Source organism: Papio anubis, chromosome 14 (genome assembly GCF_008728515.1).
Source record: "Papio anubis isolate 15944 chromosome 14, Panubis1.0, whole genome shotgun sequence".
NCBI classification, from domain to species: domain Eukaryota; kingdom Metazoa; phylum Chordata; class Mammalia; order Primates; family Cercopithecidae; genus Papio; species Papio anubis.
The window spans coordinates 72,909,667-72,929,808 of record NC_044989.1 but is presented as its reverse complement, the minus strand read 5'-3'; the positions used below and the strand labels follow the sequence as shown (position 1 = coordinate 72,929,808).

Sequence of the window (20,142 nt, the reverse complement as noted above, 5' to 3'; positions counted from 1 at the left end):
CATTTCCTTGATTAATTTAGAAGTTTCTTTGTGTTGATTTTCAACTTTTTCTTAGATGTCATTGAGCTTCTTTGCAATCCATTTTGATTTCTTTATTTGTTAAAGAAGAGATCAGCCTGGCCAATTGCGGGACCTGTAGGTGAGCCTGCTGGGTCTGACACCTCCCATCTTACCCATCACTCCCCAACTCTAAATTTTAAATTTACATTTTGGTTAGGAGCCATTGCTGGAGACCTTGTGTGATCCTATGGTTGTGTCAATACATTCAGGTTTTTCATGGTGCCAGAATATTTGTACTGCTTCCTTCTCAGCTGGAGACATTGGCACTTCGAATTTCTGTAATTCTTTGCTTGAACCCGGGAGGTGGAGGTTGCAGTGAGCCAAGATCATGCCATTGCACTACAGCCTGGGCAACAAGAGCGAAACTCCATCTTAAAAAAAAAAAATTCTGTAGTTCTTTTCTATTTTGGAGACAAGGTCTCACTTTATAACCCAAGCTGGAGTATGATGGTATGATCTCAGCTTACTGCAACCTCTGCCTCCTGAAATTAAGTGATCCTTCCACCCCAGCCTCCATAATAGCTGAGATCACAGCCACAGGTGCCCAGCTTTTGTTTTTAGTTAGAGATGGAGTTTCACCATGTTGCCCGGGCTGGTCTTGAACTCCTGAGCTCAAGCAATCAGCCCACCTTGGCCTCCCAAAGTGCTGGGATTACAGGCATAAGCCACTGCTCCTGGCTTGTAATCATTTTCATGTGGATAGAATGTTTAAATTTTTATTTTTTGCATATATATATATATTTTTTATATATATATATATATATATATATATATATATATGTATTTCCCCTTCTCTTTCACCCTCCCTAAGGCCTATCACTACAGAGAATGTTGGGCAGGGTCGTTTGGCTTTTCTTCTATGGCCTATGAACTTTTGTCTGCAGATTTTCTGAGTCTGTGATTGGTCTTGCAAGCCAGCATGTGGGTCAGTGCTGATTGTGCCCAGTGTGGTTGGGTATATATCTGATCCTTGTTTATTGGGAGAAAGCTCCTTGTTGCCTCAGGCAATGGTCTGATCTGTGGAGTGCACCCTGGTCTCAGCTTCCAGCTTTGTCCTGGGGGTTGGGGGAGTGATGGGTAAGATGGAAGGGGTCAGACCCAGCAGGCCCACCTACAGGTCTGCCAGTGGCAGGCACAAGCACTAGTGCTGAAGGAGAATCCAGTGGGGGGGACCACCAAGTGCCCAGAGTTATGCCTAGGTGTGGAGCTGGGAAATCTTGGTCCCAAGTTCTCTGCACTGGCCAGCAGGGGTGGGGTGTGGGAGGTGGAGGCAGCCCATACTCCTTGTCCGGGAGATGAGTGCTTCAGGAACTTGGAGATCTGCCTGGGCCTGGGGTAACTATTAGAACTTTAAAGGTGATATAGTGACCACCTTCCTCAATTTAAATAAAAAAGGTCCTAAGTATAATAACCATATTGATGGAAATCCTTTGGGTCATGATGAAGGTGTAGAAAACTGTCTATTTCTTTGTTTTAAAATATCACATGAAGCACACATGCACATGTTCACATAAATACATTCCTATGGACAATAACATACAAATAACTTTTTTGAGATTATCTTAAGATGGTCTTTTTCCTTCATTTTAAATCACTTTGATTTTGTTTTGTTTTCATTTTGTTTGTTTGTTTTAATCTGATACTGGAGTGGGTTGCCAAAGAAAGATGGAGTCCAGAGCCAGTCCTGATAAGTGTGAAAAAACCCTGGTTTGAAACTACAGCTTCTTTACAGTTAATTTTGTTTGGTGAGACTTGAAGTGGCAACTTTGGATTCTTCCTGTCTTGATTTTGACATTTATTTTCATGGTTATCCTTTGGACTTCAGACACTAAACAAGGGATCACAATTCTACTTTACTATATTGTTGATGGGATGTTATTTTAGCTTTGGTTTCTCTTAGCCTGGGGAGTTGATATGTGTCTGGTTTATTCAATAGTATGATCTCATGAAACAGAAGTAAGAGTTAGGAGGAATGAAAAGAGAAGGTGGGAGAGTTAGTACAATGGTACAATGCTAGGGCAGTCTGGTTCCTTAATCCATGGGACTCTCTGAGAAGACTTTTGGAACTGACTATGGAAGGAACAAAGCAAAGAAACATTTCTGTCAGCTGCTTTTCAAGAGTTGTTTTACTTCCAGATTGTGCTCCAGGAGTGCTAAGTATTTCTTGTGGGGTTCCACATTCTGGTATTAGAAAAGTCCTAGGGCAGGCAGCAAGAAGTATACTGTAAGTATCCAAGTATACAAGTATCCAAGTAACCTGATGTCAGGTTACGTTATGTGATGCTTCCAGGCCTGTTCAGAACTGGTTGCTGATGGTAGCTGGAATAAGAGATGAAACAGAGGATTTAAGTGAAGCACTAATTGTGTCCATTACAGAAACATAATACTTGAAATATATGTAAATGCAAAATTTGTTATACAGTGATATTAGGTGCATTAATTATTATGTATAGAAATATTGCTGGGTTTCAGATGTTTCCATAGTAGATAGTGAAACAAGATTCCTGGCTGGGTGCGGTGGCTCACGCCTGTAATCACAGCACTTTGGGAGGCCGGGGTGGGTGGATCATTTGAGGTCAGGAGTTCGAGACCAGCCTGGCCAACATGGTGAAACCACGTCTCTACTAAAAATACAAAAACAGAGCCAGGTGTGGTGGCGCATGCCTGTAATCCTAGCTACTCGGGAGGTTGAGGCATGAGAATCGCTTGAACCCAGGAGGCAGAAGTTGCAGTGAGCCGATATCGTGCCACTGCACTCCAGCCTGGGTGACAGTGAGACCCTGTCTCAAAAAGAAAAAAAAAAAGATTCCTATTTCTTTTTCAGCGGCAAGATAGGTAGAGTTTTTTTGTTTGTTTGTTTGTTTGCTTTTTTGTTTTTTTGTTTTAAGAGACTTCACATGTATTTTCTCATTTAAGCCTTGTGGCCGCTTCGAGGTAGGTTTGATTAATCTATATAGATAGGTAGATAGATAGATAGATAAGGATATTGCACAGAGAATTAACCTGCCCAATTAATAAGTTGCAGAGTAAGACCTATCTTTCTCCAAGAAGCTTTGTTTCTCCCCTGTTATTGAAGGCTATATAATTATATTAGGCCTCCAAGGCCTCCAATCTGTAAGCCTAAACCTTTCAACTAGTTTCTTATTCTAAAGGTCATTTGTATGTATGCCTCTAATCCACTAGAGGTCAGTATTGGGTTGAGAAAGTCAGGAGCCTTTAGCTTTTGATTCTTACTATTTTTAATTCTCTGAGTCTTATTGCTAGGTAGCCCGGAAAGTTGTATTCCACAAGAAATGTTTATTTAATGGCATGTGTAAGATGCCTCATAGACACACTTTGACAGTTTTAGAAGTGTTAATACTGAATTAGTTTGACAGTCCAGGTTAGGTCATGCTTTTGGGTTCTCCCCTAACTTCTAATGGGTAGAAAAGCACTCAAGTAAAGTCTTCTATAAATTTTTACTGGGCCAAATCTCATTTTCACATGGATTCCCTTTTGTTACCTGTTCTTTTTATATAATAAATATTTAAATTTACTATGTGTATGTCACTTTCTGGACTTGGGGCAGTCTAAGAATGGTAAAGTGTTTTTCTTATCCTGAAAGAGTTATATACACTGAGGTGCTTGACTGTCATTTTCACCTGGATACTCAACAGGTTTATGGCACTCATCTTTTTTTTATCCTGCATTCAACTTACTATTTTCATGGTTCCTATTGCTTGGAATGGCCCTACTGTCTAGTCATCAAGGCCAGAATACTTGGAGTTATTCTTATTTCCTTCTTCTCTTCCATGTACCACATTTAAGTCAGTTAATTCTGTTACTTTTGCTTCTTATAATCTGTTGCTACCTTTATTCAAGTTCTCATAATGTTATTTGGACTGTTTTAGTGATCTATATTAGATTTCCTGTTTCCAGTCTTTGTCTTTTCTCAGTTGACCACTCCCCTACTTCTTGAGGGTTTGTCTGAATTGTAAAGCTGATCCCATTATTTGCCTGCTTACATTCTTTTATTGTTTCTCTAACATTGAAAATGCTTTATATAGCATCTTTAACTTTATCTCCTCTTACTGCTTTATAAACTATAGTCTAATTATACAAAGTTACTTGCCGTTTCCTGAGGGGATAATATTTTTTTCATACGTAGTCCTTTCTCATGCTGCTTCATTCTTCTGGAATGGTTACTCTTTCCATTTATCTCTGAAAAAGCATATTTATCTTTTATTTATTGATTTGCTTCCTGTAATAGTATGATGTGAGATTCAGGGGTCAGGGTCTCCATCTTATTTATTTGTATCACCAGTGTGCAACACAATGCTTGGTACCATGTGGACATTTAACACGTGTTTGACTGAAGGTAGGAGTACAGAGAGAAAACATCATGAGTTAGAGCAGTGAGAAATGGCTTTCTAAAGGAAGAAGACTCTTACTTGGGTTTTGTAGGAAGGGTTAGATTGAGGCAACGAAAGGTAATCAGGTAGAGAAATGGCATAACTAAGGATATAGAAGTGGAAATTTACCCAGCGTATTAGGAGGTAGAGTCTCACCCAATTGGAAGATTCATCTTGGAGGATATTGGGTAAGTACATTGGAAAATTAGGTTTAGCTTCCATTATGGTGGAATCTAAGTGATAGATTATGAAGTTTAAACTTGTTTAAATCCCTCTGCCCCTGCCCCAATTTCCCTTATATCTAATTGACATGAGAACAAATGTGATTTAAGAAGAGCCTGGATGCATTAGGTAGGGGGATTGTAATAGGAAGGTGATGAGTTCCATTTTAGGTATGATGGAAATGAGGCGATGGTGGAACACACATTAGTAGTAGGAAACGGGACATGTGCTACTGGATTTTGGGAGAGTAGAAAGAGTGGTTTGAGGGATAAGGGTTTGAGGAATAAACCTTGCTCAATTTCTCTATATTAGGAAATCAGAGAAGAATATATATGAAGTACTCTTGAGAAAGAGGTGGTAAAGTGTGTAAAAATTACTTACAAATAGAATGAACAACTAAGAAAATGAAAACACCTAAATGCTTTCTCAGATCTAATTGCTGTTAGTATTCCTTGTACCCCTCTCCCTCTACTCCAGCCCAGTCAGCAGGTGTCAGTCAGCTGCTGCTTTGCCACGTTATTATAATGGTTGTCTCTGGAGGGATAGAATAGAATCAATGGTCTTGATGAAACAGCATAGCATATTAGAAAAGATCTCTGAAAGGCTTTTTCTTTTTTTGATTTTCATGGACTTCAATGTCATATTTTCATTTTTATATATATTATATGTAGTTATGTATTTATATCAGTATTTAGTCTTCACCACCTCTTGCCAGTACCATAACATACATTTTGAATAGATGATAACTTTCATTTGTTCATTGCTTTTGGAACACTGACAATATTTTATTGATTATGAAGGAAATATAATTAACTTGGGATTCAATAAAATATGAGTTACTTATGAAAGCGTTTGGTTTTGCTGTACTGAAAGAGGATAGAGTTAAGCGAGCAAATGATCACTCTCTAGGTGAGAGCTTGCTTTTTTAAAATATGAAAGTTTTAAAGAAAGTTGTACCTTCCTTTGTGCCCCTGGAGTCCTTGATCCCTTTTTGTATATTTTGCATTGGAAGTAAGTGGGGAAGAACATCTTACTTTTGAGAAAAATAGAATATTCTATTTAACTTGGTTTCTGAAAGGCTTGGAGGATATTGTGTCTTATGTACAAACCTAAATTAAATGATTTGGGGTACTTCTCGATCTCAGTTTGTTACTGAAGCCATGTATTTATGTAAATCTAACCAAAATATCAATGGGTGATATGCAGAGAAACAAGTATGTCCATTGATTCAAATCTCTGGAATGTAGATTCTTTTCATTTTCTTGGCAGAAACTAGTTCACATAGTTGAAGTTTTTCTCTGCCTTGTTATAATTGTCTCATTTCACTATGCCTGGACTAACTTCTTATACTTTATATTTATCTTCATTTCATTAACCTTATACAGAAGATTGGAGACTGATTTTTCTCCTGAACTAATTTCTATTTGCCACTGAGGAGAAATATCTTATATTGATTAAGAAATGTATACTTTCAGAAGTCACATTCTTAAGCTTTATATCTTGGGGTAATACCAAATATTACATTAAAAGAAAGAAAAAAGGAAAGTTCCCTTGGGAAATGTTTTTGGAACATGCTGGATTAAACCAAATTAAATAAGTTTCTTTAAAATAGGACCTCTCCCAGCTTTTGTTCTGTTAGTGTGCATTGCGTATCTGTAAGAGGGCTTATGGGATGCAGTGTTTCCTGTTGATTTGACCACAACTCATTTTTGGGTAACATTTTGATCATGCTTTGAGGGACTGTTGGTGTAGTGGAAATGTCACTAATTTGAAATTTAGGAGACCATACTTTGAGCTTCTGATTTACCACTCACTTGCCTTGTGACTTCAAACAAATCCTTTGTTTTCTAGCCTCATTTTCCTGAGTGGCAATTAAGGTAACTTCTAGCTCTAATGTGGTTTAATGTGGTTTAATGTGGTTTAATGCTTCTGTTGTTGACTCTGGATAGTCCCACTTTCTACCTCTCTGTATCTATTGAAACCATGCCACCATATCAGTCTATTTTTTTTTTTAAGCTGAAGGGATTACACTACCTTTTCTGGAGTTCAGAGGAAAAAACCCTTTAAAACCCTGCTTTACACAGATCACAGTCATGGAATCCTATTCAATTACTTAGTTCAAATCACTTTCTGAAGATAATTCATTCTCCTGATTATATTTCATTGGTCTCTTATATCCACATAACTGTTTTTAACAGAATCTTAAGCCTAAATGTATTAAAATTAATTCTAAGCTCCCACCCTTTTCCTTCAACCATTATGGTCTCAATATGGTATTTTCTTGTCATAAATAAATAGTAGGCACTAATCTCCTGGCCTACTAAGGCAAAACTGGATAGATTTCTTTTTGTGATGATTTAATGGATATATTTGAAAAGTCTTACGATAATATTGACTGGTTATCTGTTTTCTGTGTTAACTTGGAAAATGAGTTAAAATACGATAGCTCCAGGGTTAAAAAGGTATGCATTAATGTGTTTGGCTTTATATCTGATACTAAAACTTTATGTACTAAGGCCTTTTGTTGTAGTATTTTCTTTAAGATATCAATTTGTTCAAAATTAGAAGTTTGTGGAAAGCTTAATTAAGTTTTGTTTCTTTTTTCTTTCTTTCTCTCTCCTTACCCCCACCTTTTTGGTGTGTTTGTGTGTTCTTCTCTATCCTAGGCCCAGCAGCAAAGAAACCTGGATAACATCGTCTTGCAACAACCCAGAATAGGTAGCAAGAGGAAATCTAAGAAAGATGCATATATAATCTTTGATACAGAGATAGAAAGCACTAGTCCTAAGTCTGAACAGGATTCAGGAATTCTGGATGTTGAAGACGAGGAAGATGATGAAGAGGTAACTAACATTTGATGCGGGGAAGTGAGACTATTTTTAAGCTTAAATAGTATGTTTGAGATGTGATGAAGAGTTTATCCATATAATGTAGTTTATATGATCTTCTGGATATTAAGTACCATTTTGAATACAAATAAGACTCAATATAAGGAAATTGAAGATACACTAAGATAATTTAGATCCTGATTCTTTTTCAAGAATTTAAATTTTAAATTCACTCCTCTATTTTGAAAAGTTTCAGGGTTTTTAAATTCTGTACTGACTGGGAACTACATTAAGGGAAGAGTAGAGTTTACCTACCTAGAGACAGAAGGTCTAGGTGACCTCGGCTGAAACTGCAACAGTTACTGGAGACAAACAAAAAAAATGTTACTTCAAAAGCTGGGGAGTGAACAAATAGATTCTTTACCTTGAGAAATGGCTCAGATGGAAAATACACAAAGATTCCAGAAAGTTGAGAGTGCATTTCTGGAGGAAATAAACATATGAGTGATTGCAGGGTAACTGGGAATTTTGTGACATATTCATAACCTCATAGATTAGTTCTGGGTCACTGTCAGGGAAGAATAAGATTAAGTGCCTTAACTAGTACATATTTTTATATCTTTCTTTGTTGTTAGAAGGATGTTTAATGTGTTTTTAAAAATAAAACTATTATGACCTTTGAGATTTCCTGTTAAATGTTTTTTTCTAAATATTTATCATTTGCATTAACTGGATGTCTCTTTGTGAGTGTGGTGTTTAGGAGCATGAGCTTTAGAGTCAGACAGTGTTCAAATCCTGGTTCTGCCACTTAAGTTTTAAAAAATTCTTAATAATCATATCATTTACTTTTCAAATGGCCACTGACATGTGTAAGGAATCATTTACTCCTGTAGTCAGTAGCCTTTTTTTTAAGTGCTTGCTTCCTTTCTCCAGATGAAACTGGATTCACTACTTCTTCCCCGTACTTGTCTCCTGTTACACCGTTACTACTCTCTTGCTTTTATCTCTTTCCCAAAACTTGTCCTAATTTTGTAATCTTGGATAAACTGTTTAATCGTTAAGCTGAGTGTCTTCACCTATTAAGTAGGGGCGGTAGTCTCTACCCCATAGGATTTCACAAATCCTTGCTCCTTAAAGGGTGATGAGGAAACATTGGTTTCTGTTCTATCTTCATTACTCTTCCTTGCTGACTTCTGTTATATATCTCTATTGTCATTATGCCTGCCTCTATTATTATTCCTCTTTGACTTCAAAAGGTGAATTGGCAATGTTTAAACTGTTACTGTTTGAGCTGAAAAACAAATAAAGATGTTATTTTTATGTCTACAACCTTAGCATTTAAGTTTGATAGAACATCTCAGGAGCTATCATAAGAATGTAAACTACTGCATTCTTTTTTTAAAATTAAATTAAATTTAATTAAATTTATTTTTTTTTTGAGACAGAGTCTCACTCCGTTGCCCAGGCTGGAATGCAGTGGCTTGATCTCGGCTCACTGCAAGCTCTGCCTCCTGGGTTCATGCCATTCTCCTGCCTCAGCCTACCCAGAAGTTGAGACTACAGGCGCCCATCACCATGCCCAGCTAATTTTTTGTATTTTTTAGTGGAGATGGGGTTTCACTGTGTTAGCCAGGATGGCCTCGATCTCCTGACTTCGTGATCCACCCACCTCGGACTCCTAAAGTGCTGGGATTACAGGCGTGAGCCACCATGCTTGGCTGTAAACTACATTCTTTTATATAAGTTTCATTATTGAGGGGACACACTTCTGCTATTTAAGTGAATAATTTTATTTATCATTTTTAAAGTTTATATTTTACTAGGATATGTTTATTATGTAAATGAAGTACATTAATAGTTAACAAAGCTTGAAAGTTTCATCCTATCCCTACTGCACATGGATTGCAAGAACTCTTACTAGCTCTTAATAGAGCTAAGAAAAGTCTTTTGAGTGTTATCTATTGGACCACTTTAAACTAAAATGAACCAACTGTTGGCCTAATGACTCATGGAGATAGAAAGAGATAGAGGGACTTTATTCCCCTGAATATTTTCTAACATTCTCCCTACTTGCCTGGAATGACTGGTGTGTTAGGATGTGGATTCACCCTGGAGGACAAACTTTCAGATATTAGATTCCATCACAGATGATCAGTCACAGTAGTAGCACAATAAAGCATCAGTCTCAAGAAGAAGCACCAACTAACTCCTTTAACCTACATTTTGCGTGCCCATGAAGAAGATGAAATTCTGCCAGATACTGTGGCTTATGAGTTAGACATAGTCTGTGCCCTTGGATCGTACAGTACCTGAAGAGATGGTTAGATGATAAGATAAAAAATAAAATATATACACAGTTCTTATATATCATTGAAACTGTGATATATAAAAGGAAACCAATCTTTATAATGGACCCATTGAAGATCCTGGGTAAGTTCCTTTTAATTTCTGTGCCATGCTCCTTCTTTGCCTTGTCCTGTGAGGTCCAGAGAAGATGAAGAAAATGAGACTAGTAAAATGTGTGGGAGGTTTCTCATAAAAGTAGTACTGTAAGAATGTACTTGGAAGTTAATATTTTTAAATGGTTCCGTATCTCAAATCAAACAATTCATATTAAAGATTTGCTGATTGAGCTCTTAAAACAAAAATTTGGCACGTCACTGTCATCTAATGGCATTCTATCTTAAAAAAATTCTACCTTATATTTATTTACTTCTCAGTTTGAATCTTCTTCAAGTGCACATTCTTAATCTCAAACCTCATGTAGAGAATTATTTATTTAGATGTTTCCAAACTGGTTTCTTGGCATAGTTCTTGCATGGTGTGAATAAATTCTTCAGATAAGGTCTTTCGTGACCCACTGTGACGTTCTGACCTTCATTCTTGTCATTCTTCAACAGACCTCATTGAGAACAGCATAGTTTTTGGAATATTGTGACTTTTAATCTGTAAGCATGGTAACCGTGGCATAGAATCCTGTATGGCAGTCATTCTTAATCTGTTTGGGGTCATGTATTACTTTGAAAGTTTGGTAAAAATATATGGAGTCATTTCCCAGTAAAATGTACATATATGCTGTCACAAAAACTTTTGCATGAAATTTCAGGGAGTTTATGGAATTCATTTTACCCCTAGGACCCAACTTAAGAACTGTGTTGTAGAACCATGTTTCTTGAAATTTAACGTGCATAGGAATCACCTGGGAAGCATATTGAAATGTAGATTGTGATTATACAGATTGAGAATGAGTCCAAGTCTGCATTTTTTAACAAGGTCCCTGATGAGGATGGAGCTCCTGGTGCCTGGAGCCCTGGAACATAAACATATTTCTATGTTGTAATGGTAGCCCTAGCAAATTAATACGTCCCATTACTTCAAAATTACTGCAGCACAACAATAATCAAGACATCTCAGAAGGCTTTCTATTACATGGCATTTGTATTTACATTAACAATTCCCTCCTGTTGATTCTATACTTCAAAAGAGACACCAAAATCTGGAGAGAGAAATCTGACATGAATTATTTGGTCAACAAATACTTATGTGACCCATACTCTATGACCAGTGGTGTGGATGACATGGTTACCACTGTTCCTTAACAGTTGGCAAATAAATTAAGTTGGCTGCAGAATGGGTGATTTAAACAAAAATCTGTTTTCTCACATTTCTGGAGGCTGGCTGTCCAAGATCAAGGTTCCACCAGGGTTAGTTTCTCCTAAGGCCTCTCTCCTTGGCTTGCAGATAGCTGCCTTCTAGCCGTATCCTTATACAGTTTTTTTCTTTGCTTACATCTCTTTTTATAAGGTGTGTCTTCCTCTTTTTATAAGGATACCAGTCTTATTGAATTAAAACCCCATTCTTATGATCTCATTTAACTTTAATTACCTCTTTAAAGGCCCAGTCTCCAAATACAGTCACATTGGGACTAAGGACTTCAACATAGGAATTTGCGGAGGAGACACAATTATAGTCATAACACAATTTAGTCATAACAGAGGGTGTTTGGAAAGTATACAAAAAAGATTTGTTTTTAGAATGTACAAGCTTTTTTCTTTGTGATATTAGGGGAAATTATGTAATTTTTCTAAGCATCCCTTTTCTCACCTATGAAATAGTGACAATAATTATGTCAAATTGCTTGTAAAAAATTGTGGTTGTGATATTTGACCCAAATTTTAAAATATTGATTGTAAAACTTTCCATTGACAGGAAGGTAACAGAAAATGAGGATCGTTCCTCGATAAGCTAAAGGCTACTTTAGAAGTTTAGAGTTTAAACTTAGACTTAAATAAAGGCTGCCTTTACAAGTTTAGAGTTTAAACCAGAGGTTGCAGATTGGCAACCTATGGGCCAGAAACAGCTTGCATACTGGTTGTTGGCCTACACAATGCTTAAGAATTTTTAAATTAGTCGCCAACTTCTACAAGTCAATTAGATTCACATAAAAATCTAGATTTCTAATTTAGTTTTTTTCTAAGCATGGTAGTAATAGACTGGCCTTGAGTAGCAATGTTGCCATCAGGGATATGGTTTAAATGTGATGACAAAAATATAATACTGCTTATATTGGGTGTCTATCCAAAAAAAATGGCAAAATAAAAAACAGACTGACAGGGCCACACTGATGTGAAAAAAAATAATGTGCTTTGTAAGAATAAATAATAGTCCTTGATATTTCATATACAAAGTATGTCTATTAAGAGAATATGATTTAAAATTGCCAGCATCCATCACTTAATCCCAATACCCATTGATACCTGTAGGCTTTGAATTTTAAACTTCTATTCTTAATGAAATCTGGCCTATTAAGGACATATGCAATCAAAAGAAAAGTAGGTGCCCATATATATAATGAAATACCAAAAGGGCAATTTAGAAGGTTGAATGAAAACGTTATGACATGCTTTAGACATTCTGTTTTGGTTTTCTTATTCCCAGTCTTTGCTCTTTTAGGTCTATCCATTGGTAAAGATATATTATCACTCACATCAACTCAAGGTTTTTTTTCTTTCTTTTTTCTTTTTTCTTTTTTGTTGTGGTGATAGTGTAAATGCCCTGTTATTTTGAAATCATTTGCCTCAATTATAAACTTCGACCTCTCTTTTCAGGTCTTGTAGAATTTCTCTTTTATAGTCTCATTGATTATTCAAAGAACTTTACCTTGCACTAAGTTGCTAGTAATTGCAACTGTGGAATATGATCCTTTACCCCCTTCTTCTTGCCTAGAATGCCTTATTCTACTTTTATCTGAAGGACCCCTCAATTTTACTTCTTCTGTAATACACTCTTTTAAAAATTTTCTTTTACTTTTGAAGAAGTTTGCATCTTCAGAAAAGTTACACATGTGGTATCCATATATGCTTCACTTAAATAGTTCACTTATTAAAACTTGACACGTCCTCTCTCTCTCTCAAAAATTTGATTTTGAAAGAATAGGGGTGTGCGTGTGTGTGTGTGTCTGTGTGTGTTTGTGTGTATGTGTATGTTTCTTTTCTCTCCCAAAACTGAGCCATTTGGAAAAAGTGGCATGCATCATTCATAATATTTGGAACTCCAAATACTGTAATCTGTGTTTCCTGACAATGACGTTCTTCTATATACATACAATACAGTGATTACATCAGGAAATTTCACATTGATGGTGACACTGCCACTTAATATACAACCTTTATACAAATATCTCCAGTTGTTCCAATAATGTTCTTTCTAGCAGATTTTTTTTCCTTCATTTTTTTTCCTTGCAGCCACATCCAGACAAATTTTACACATTAATTTTTACATCTTTTTAGTCTCCCTTAATATCCATCTGTTTAGGTACATCTCGTTATATCCTCATGACTAGAATCAGGTTAATCATTTTTGGCAGGAATATTACAAAGGTAATATTAAGTTCTTTTCATTGCATCACATCTGGAGGCACATATTGATTAAGATGGTGTTCACTAGATTTCTTGACCATAAAGGTACCCATCCTTCTTTGTAATTAGTAATGCATTAGACCATGTGACTATCCTGTTCCCTAACAACTTGTCACCCAGTGGTTTTAGAATTCATTGATGCCACTTTCCGGAATCATATGTTGCCATGGTTGTTATAAGATATTGTGATTTCCTATTTTTATCATTTCTTTCACATTTATTAGTCAGCATTCTTCTATAAAAAACTTTCCTTTTCTCGCCTTATTTTTTGTAGTGTCAGTGTGGGCACATGGATAATCATTTTATATACAATGTGTTATATTCCATCTTGTCTTTCATTTTCATTTTCCACTTGTTCCAAATTATCCATCCAGTTTTTGAGCTCTGCTCTTTAATTTCTCTTCTTTTCCACAAGAAACCCCAGGTTCTGCCCCAGCCCTGGCATCAGCCGTTTCTTCAGAGAGTTCTAATTTTGTTTACTGGAAAATGATATTTAGAAGCTAACATGGGTATTAGGTATACCCCTTTTGTGGACAGAGCTAAGAAATACACCTGCTACATTAATGTGTAGACTTAAAAAAATAAATCATGAGTTAAAGCTAATACTTTAAAGCTAATATTAGAACTTACTTCTAATTCCAATCTAATGTAATACGTTTTTTCTGTCATTCTATATTTGTATTTGCAAATATTCTGGTTTCCAGAGTATCAGTATATTTACTCTTTTGGATAATTATATAATACCCAGAAAATAGTTGCAGAATTATTATGCAAATGTCACTAAAAGCAATAAAGTTATTAAGTTCAAGATTTCTTCACAGTTCTTTTAATCCTACAGTGTATCCCACTAAATCTGTATAGTTCAGATTACTACGTTCAAACACTTTTGGCTAATTTTTTTTTCTTCTGTTTGATTGTTACCAAATTGATATATAATTAGGTTCATTTGTTTCTTTTTGTATTATTTTTTAGGGTTCAACTATCCTTATTTATTTAACTTTTTGACTATTTAACATATGAACATGGTTCAAAGGCAAAACTATATAAGAAGATATATTCAGTGAAATCCCATTCTCATCCTTATCCTTTCCACACTGCTCCTACCCACCTTTTGTAAGTAATGAGTGTTGTTAATTTTTGTATGTATACCCTTCATTATACCTTAAGCAACATAATTATTAATAGCATAATACATATATATTTGTACTTTGTTTTTTTTCATTTGAAATATATTCTGAAAATTATTCCATATCAATTCATAGAAATATTTCTCATTCTATTTTTACTGCTAAATAGTACTCCATTGTTTGGATGTACCATAGTTTATTCAGCCAATCTATACATGGACACTAAATGATTTCCAATTTTTTTTTATTAAAAAGTAGTGTTTTAACTGTACAGCTATTAGAATAGCTAAAATAAAAAAAATACATTACCACGTACTGTCAAGGATATAGAGCAAATGGAACTCATATATTGCTGTGAAAATGTGAAATGATAGAGTCGCTTTAGAAAACAGTTTGGCAGTTTATTATAATGTTGAACATACAGCTAGGAGTGGTCATATATATGACCTAACAATCCCACTCCTGGGTATTGAACCAGCATGTTCACTCAGAAGCTTGAAGCTTAATATTTATAGCAACTTTGTGCATATATTACCAAAACTAGAAACACCCTAAATGTCCTTCAGTGCATGAAGGGATAAATGAACTGTGGTATATCCATAATTGAAGTACCACTCTGAAATAAGAAGGAGTAAACTGCAGAATGCATGAAACAGCACAGATGAATCTCAAATGCATTATGTTCAATGGAAGAAGCCAGGTTCAAAAGGCTATAAACTATATGAGTCTATCAATATGACAATTCTAAAAAGTCAAAACTCTAGAGACAGAAAATGGATCAGTGTTTGCCAAGGGCTAGGCATCAGGAAACAATTTGACTACAAAGGGCCATAGGGAATTTTGGGGAGTGCTGAAACTGTTTCTTCTTATCTCAATTATGATGATGATTACAGGTCTATATGCATTTGTCAGAACTTACAGAATTGTTTACTAGAAAGAGTGAATTTTACCATATGCAAAACACTTTAAAACTTAAAAAAAAAAAAAAAAAATTCCTGAGACCTGTTTTTCCATGTGGTTGGAGCTATATCCTCAGGGTAGGTTCCTAGAAGCAGGATTGTTGAGTCAAGGGGTAAATGCACATATAATTCTGTTAGATAATGTCAAATTCTCCTCCACAGGGGTTGTACTGTTTTTGATACCCTACCACCCACCCCAGCAATGCATGAGTTGCCTATTTTCTTACAGCTTCTTTAAGAGAGTATTTATTTTAAGCTTTTGAATTTCGCTGTTCTCATAGATAAGAAACATATCTCTTTGTAGTTTTAATTTTCGTTCCTATTACTGTGGGTAAAGTTGAATATCTTATAAGGTTCAGGGCTATTTGTATATCTTTTTTGTAAACTGCTTATGTCTTTTGCCTATTTTTTGAATGATTTTGTTTTTTTCTTCATTGTTGATTAGTTCTCTATATATTAGGGATATTCGTTCTTTACCTATAATATTGTAACATTTTAAACCTACTTTTCCTCATCTTAATTTTTTATCCTCTCAGACCTTTTATGTTTAATACCAAGTAGTGCAAAATTGCCTCTTTTGCCTAAAGGTTTAGCGTTTCATAGCATATAGTGGACCCGTGTTAAATAAAGACCAGTTGAATTTTTGTTTCACCAGTGTTCAGCCTTTTTGTTTGTTTGTTTGTTTGTTTTGGAGACAGGGTCTCACTCTGTCACTCAGGCTAGAGTACAGTGGCATGATCTCAGCTCCCTGCAGCCTCAACTTCCCAGGCTCAAGCGATCCTCCCACCTCAACCTCCTGAGTAGCGGGGGTACAGGCATATGCCATCACACCTGGCTAAGTTTTACAGTTTTTTGTAGAGATGGGTTTCGCTGTGTTGCACAGGCTAGTCTCGAACTCCTGGACTCAAGCGATCCACCTGCTTTGGCCTCCGAAAGTGCTGGGATTACAGGTGTAAGCCACCATGCCTGGCTCTCAGTGTTCAGCTTTAAGCAGAGAATTCTTGAGGGACTATCCTTTGACTTTGGTCACAGGTTTTTTGCAGTGCCTCAGTAAGGAGAAATGGTGGTTTTTCTTGATTTTGTTCTGCTTAGTGCAAACACTTGAGTAATTAAGTGGTAATCTGCTTAGGGATTTCTCAGAAAGAATCCTAATAATTTGTGAGAAGCTCCTTGGCATAATTTTGCACTTTTTTGGGATAGGGCTCTGGCCACAGTATTCTTATATGCTCAAAGGCTTAGAAAATTCTTTATGCTTTTGCTAATTCTAGTCACTTAAAATTATAGGCCTTCCAGTTTGTTGGTGTTTCTGTGGTGTTTAGTCTAGCTGCATAAAAGCTCATATCCAAATGAATTCTACCCTTCTTTTCTCTGAAGTTTGGGAAGCAACGTAGATCTGAAATGCACACTGGTGAAAAATGTTTGCCAGACATTTCCTGGCTTATAGACATAATATGGGCTGTCAAACTTGATCCTCTGAATGCAAAGTCAATGCTCCTTCAGCTAATCATTTGTTGTCTTCTCTCTGCAGAAAAATGCCTGGTACATTTTAATGACTTGAGATCTAAGTAATGCTCAGAAATGGGCACCAAGTCCCTGCATTCATTTACCAATACGGAGAAACTATTTTGTACTCAAATAATGAGTGAGAAAGATATCTAAATTCCTTGCAAATCTCTATCAAACTCTTTTTGGATGATCCATCTACTTTGAAAGCCTTCTTAAGAGAAAAATAAATGCTGTGTAGGTGTATGAGAGAGTGTGTGTGTCTGTGTATTTGTGTATCTTCTGGTGCAACTGTGGGAACAATAGGGCTGGAGTGTACTAATGCATTTCTGTTTTAATGTGCTGTCTTTATCGGCAGCAGAGGTAAATATCTCATAGTATGTCGCTACTCTTCTTGAGTGGAGGGAGGCAAGCAATCTTTTCTTATAGTGTATTCCCCTTTTCTAAGGGTATGCTTACCCAGCAGTAAAGCTGGTAGAGTTATTATATTTTTACCTGCAGATAATGTTTCTTTCCTGCCTTCCTTCACTAGTGAGTCTTTTAAAATTGAAAATATTTATGAACTCTGAATCCTTTTGGAGGAAGGGTTAGAAAAATATTAAATGAATATATCTGTTAAAACTTGAATGGCATCATGCATTTTAAAAATCAAAATATTCTTTTTTTAATATGTAAATGCATTTTCCTTATGTGCTATGAGAGGAACTTAACCATTTACTTTTCTGTTTTTAGAGACTTTCTTTTACCTGAACTGAGATGTATTAGAGAGGAAGAAAAATATATCCTAAAAGTCGCATCCTGGTGTTTTGTAAAAATTCTTGTAATCAGAAATGTTGATGTTTCTTTTCCTCCTGATCATCTAATATTCCCATGTCTATGCTGAATCTGTATATCTTCTGTAGTAAATATTATCTGTGGGGGCTCGTAATATTTTTTCAGGGGCTTTTGATTTTTCAGGGGGCGTTTGATTAATCCCATTTTAAAATTTACGTTTGTTTTGTAACATCCTCTATTTTCAGACTCTTTTTTGTCATCTATACATTGGTCTCATGTGTTCGGTGCTATATTTATAGACTATAAATGCTCTTTAACAACAAATATTCCACAAACAAAAACTAGGAACTAATGCTTTGATTGAAGCTGTTAATAGGTATTATAAAAATATAAGAATAATTGTACTGAAACTAACAGATTAGCCATATGTATTGGTATCTAGTGGATACCAAATGTGGATGCCAATAGGATCCATTAGATGCCAATTCATGTACCTAATCTGTCAATGATCTCTAATTGATATGTGAATGTATATTTATAGAAGAATGTAATAGTTGCTTCCATGATATCTACCTCTGGATACTGAAGTTAAGGCATCCTCAAATGCTTTAGTAGGTCATTATTTATCGGTTATTAAAAAATGTATCCTAGTTCGCTTAGTTTATGTAATGTTATAATATGCTCTGAGGCACAGATATCTTAGTTATAGAATGTAAAATCTTAACTACTATTTGATCCTCTGGAAAAAGGTTTGAACTGGCAAAAGGCACTAATGCTCTCCATTCAGAAACTATTTAGGGAATTAGGCAGCTGCTGTCCTTGGTGATGAAATTATTTCATGTAAATTCTTAAGGAAAACAACTAGTTAAAAAAACAGGATAATCTTGAATATACTATTTGTGGCTACTATTTGTATCTTCATAGATCTATTTGAACTTCTAGAAAAATACAGACTCCAGTATCTTAAAGTCTTGAGTTCCTGACTGCCAGGCAGAGGAAATGTTTAACTATTCTAATCATGTTTCTGTATCTCAGAAAGAAAGCCCTTATGAGAGGAAATGACAACGTCCTACCACAAAGTTATCTCTTATCAGTTATAGTGGCAGTCGATGATGATTTGTCAAATTTGGACATGTGTAAAATGCAAGGGCTGTGTTATTTTCTTTGGAAAGGAAAAATTAGATGAAGCTGATAATAGAAGGAGTCATGGCTTTTGTTAGGAGACAGAAACTATTAGAAACAGTTATTGTTAGCTTAAGAAAGTGTCCTTGGACCCCTCCCTCTGCCCCAGCTGAAACCTAAACCTCCTTGAATCATTCTTTGCAACTTGAGGGGAGGGAGGGTCAAAGAAAAGGAAGAAGTATGAATACAGCTTTGACAGAGAGTTAGCATTTTAAATGGTGATCAAGATGTGGACCTTAAAACAGACCCATTTCTGTGAGTCTGGAAAAACTTCATTTTTTTCTGATACTCTTCCCCGCCCCTATTTATTTAGATTTTTGAAAGTTCACTTCTTATTCTTCCCAACCTGTAGCATTCCTTCACAGCCAATGTATGTTGCTCTTCTCCTTTTGCCTTTCTGTAGTTGTGATTCTTTTTCATTAGTGGCAGCAGAGAAAACACATCTCACTCTAAGCAACATGAGTCAGTGCATACTTTACATACCTTTATCCTCACAGCACTCTTCTTGGTTCCTCATGGTGTTCATTCCTAGTGTTCTTCACAGAGGGGACCATAGAGGAAAAATGATTTCTAAATGTTAGGCTATTTTGGGAGTAGAGGTAAAGGTTGTGAACGGAAGCCCCATTTTACTCCCTTCTCTTTTTGTCTAGATTTCTGTGTACTGCTTTCAAAGCAGGCAGTCTTGTGCTTAGGAAGACTTAACTGGATGGTGGTTCCAGTGGCTAAGAAATAATAGAGACAATACTTACAAGTCAGAGCACTTTAGCCTGTTTGAAGCTAATAGAATGATGTCACAATAGCCTCAGAGAGAATAGATTTGGTTGTAAATATTTGTTGGAGATGACAAAAAAAGGCCTTTGTCTCCTTTCTAAATGTATCAATTTTTTTTAATAGTATGCCCACATAAACCAGTCTTAGCCCATTAGTAACAAAATGTCTTTGTTATGGGGCTCTGTTAGCTTATTTATCACAGATTTTTAGGGAAATTTTCCCTTAATTTAGATGTTCATTCTGCAAGGGTGGGTCTGACATGTAAAAGGGCTAAGGCCTTGTCTGAGGAATGGCTACAAGCAGTTTCCTTTTGAGTGAAACTATGGTTCTGAGATGAAGTTAAACACAATAAACTGCATGAAGAAGAATATATAAACAAAATTATGATTGAATTTGCTACTCAAAAT

At 35.8% G+C, this 20,142-nt stretch overlaps 1 protein-coding gene and 1 long non-coding RNA gene across 5 annotated transcripts in view; one reads left to right on the top strand and one right to left on the bottom strand.

The window, feature by feature from the left end:
* Positions 1-20,142, top strand: part of EXOC6B (exocyst complex component 6B) — a 680,715-nt gene that overhangs the window by 258,349 nt on the left and 402,224 nt on the right. For 3 of the 4 annotated variants that reach the window (XM_031655578.1, XM_031655577.1, XM_031655580.1), the window contains exon 7: positions 7,340-7,516. The exons of the other annotated variant lie outside the window; for it this stretch is intronic. In XM_031655578.1, the coding sequence (XP_031511438.1) occupies positions 7,340-7,516 (177 nt within the window). The remainder of the gene's footprint in view (positions 1-7,339; positions 7,517-20,142) is intronic. 4 annotated transcript variants of the gene reach the window in all.
* On the bottom strand, positions 4,174-19,533 carry LOC103877057. Its single transcript, XR_636602.4, has 3 exons — positions 19,448-19,533; positions 7,817-7,863; positions 4,174-4,260 (listed from the first exon to the last, which is right to left on the bottom strand). It is a non-coding gene; the product is annotated as an uncharacterized LOC103877057 (long non-coding RNA).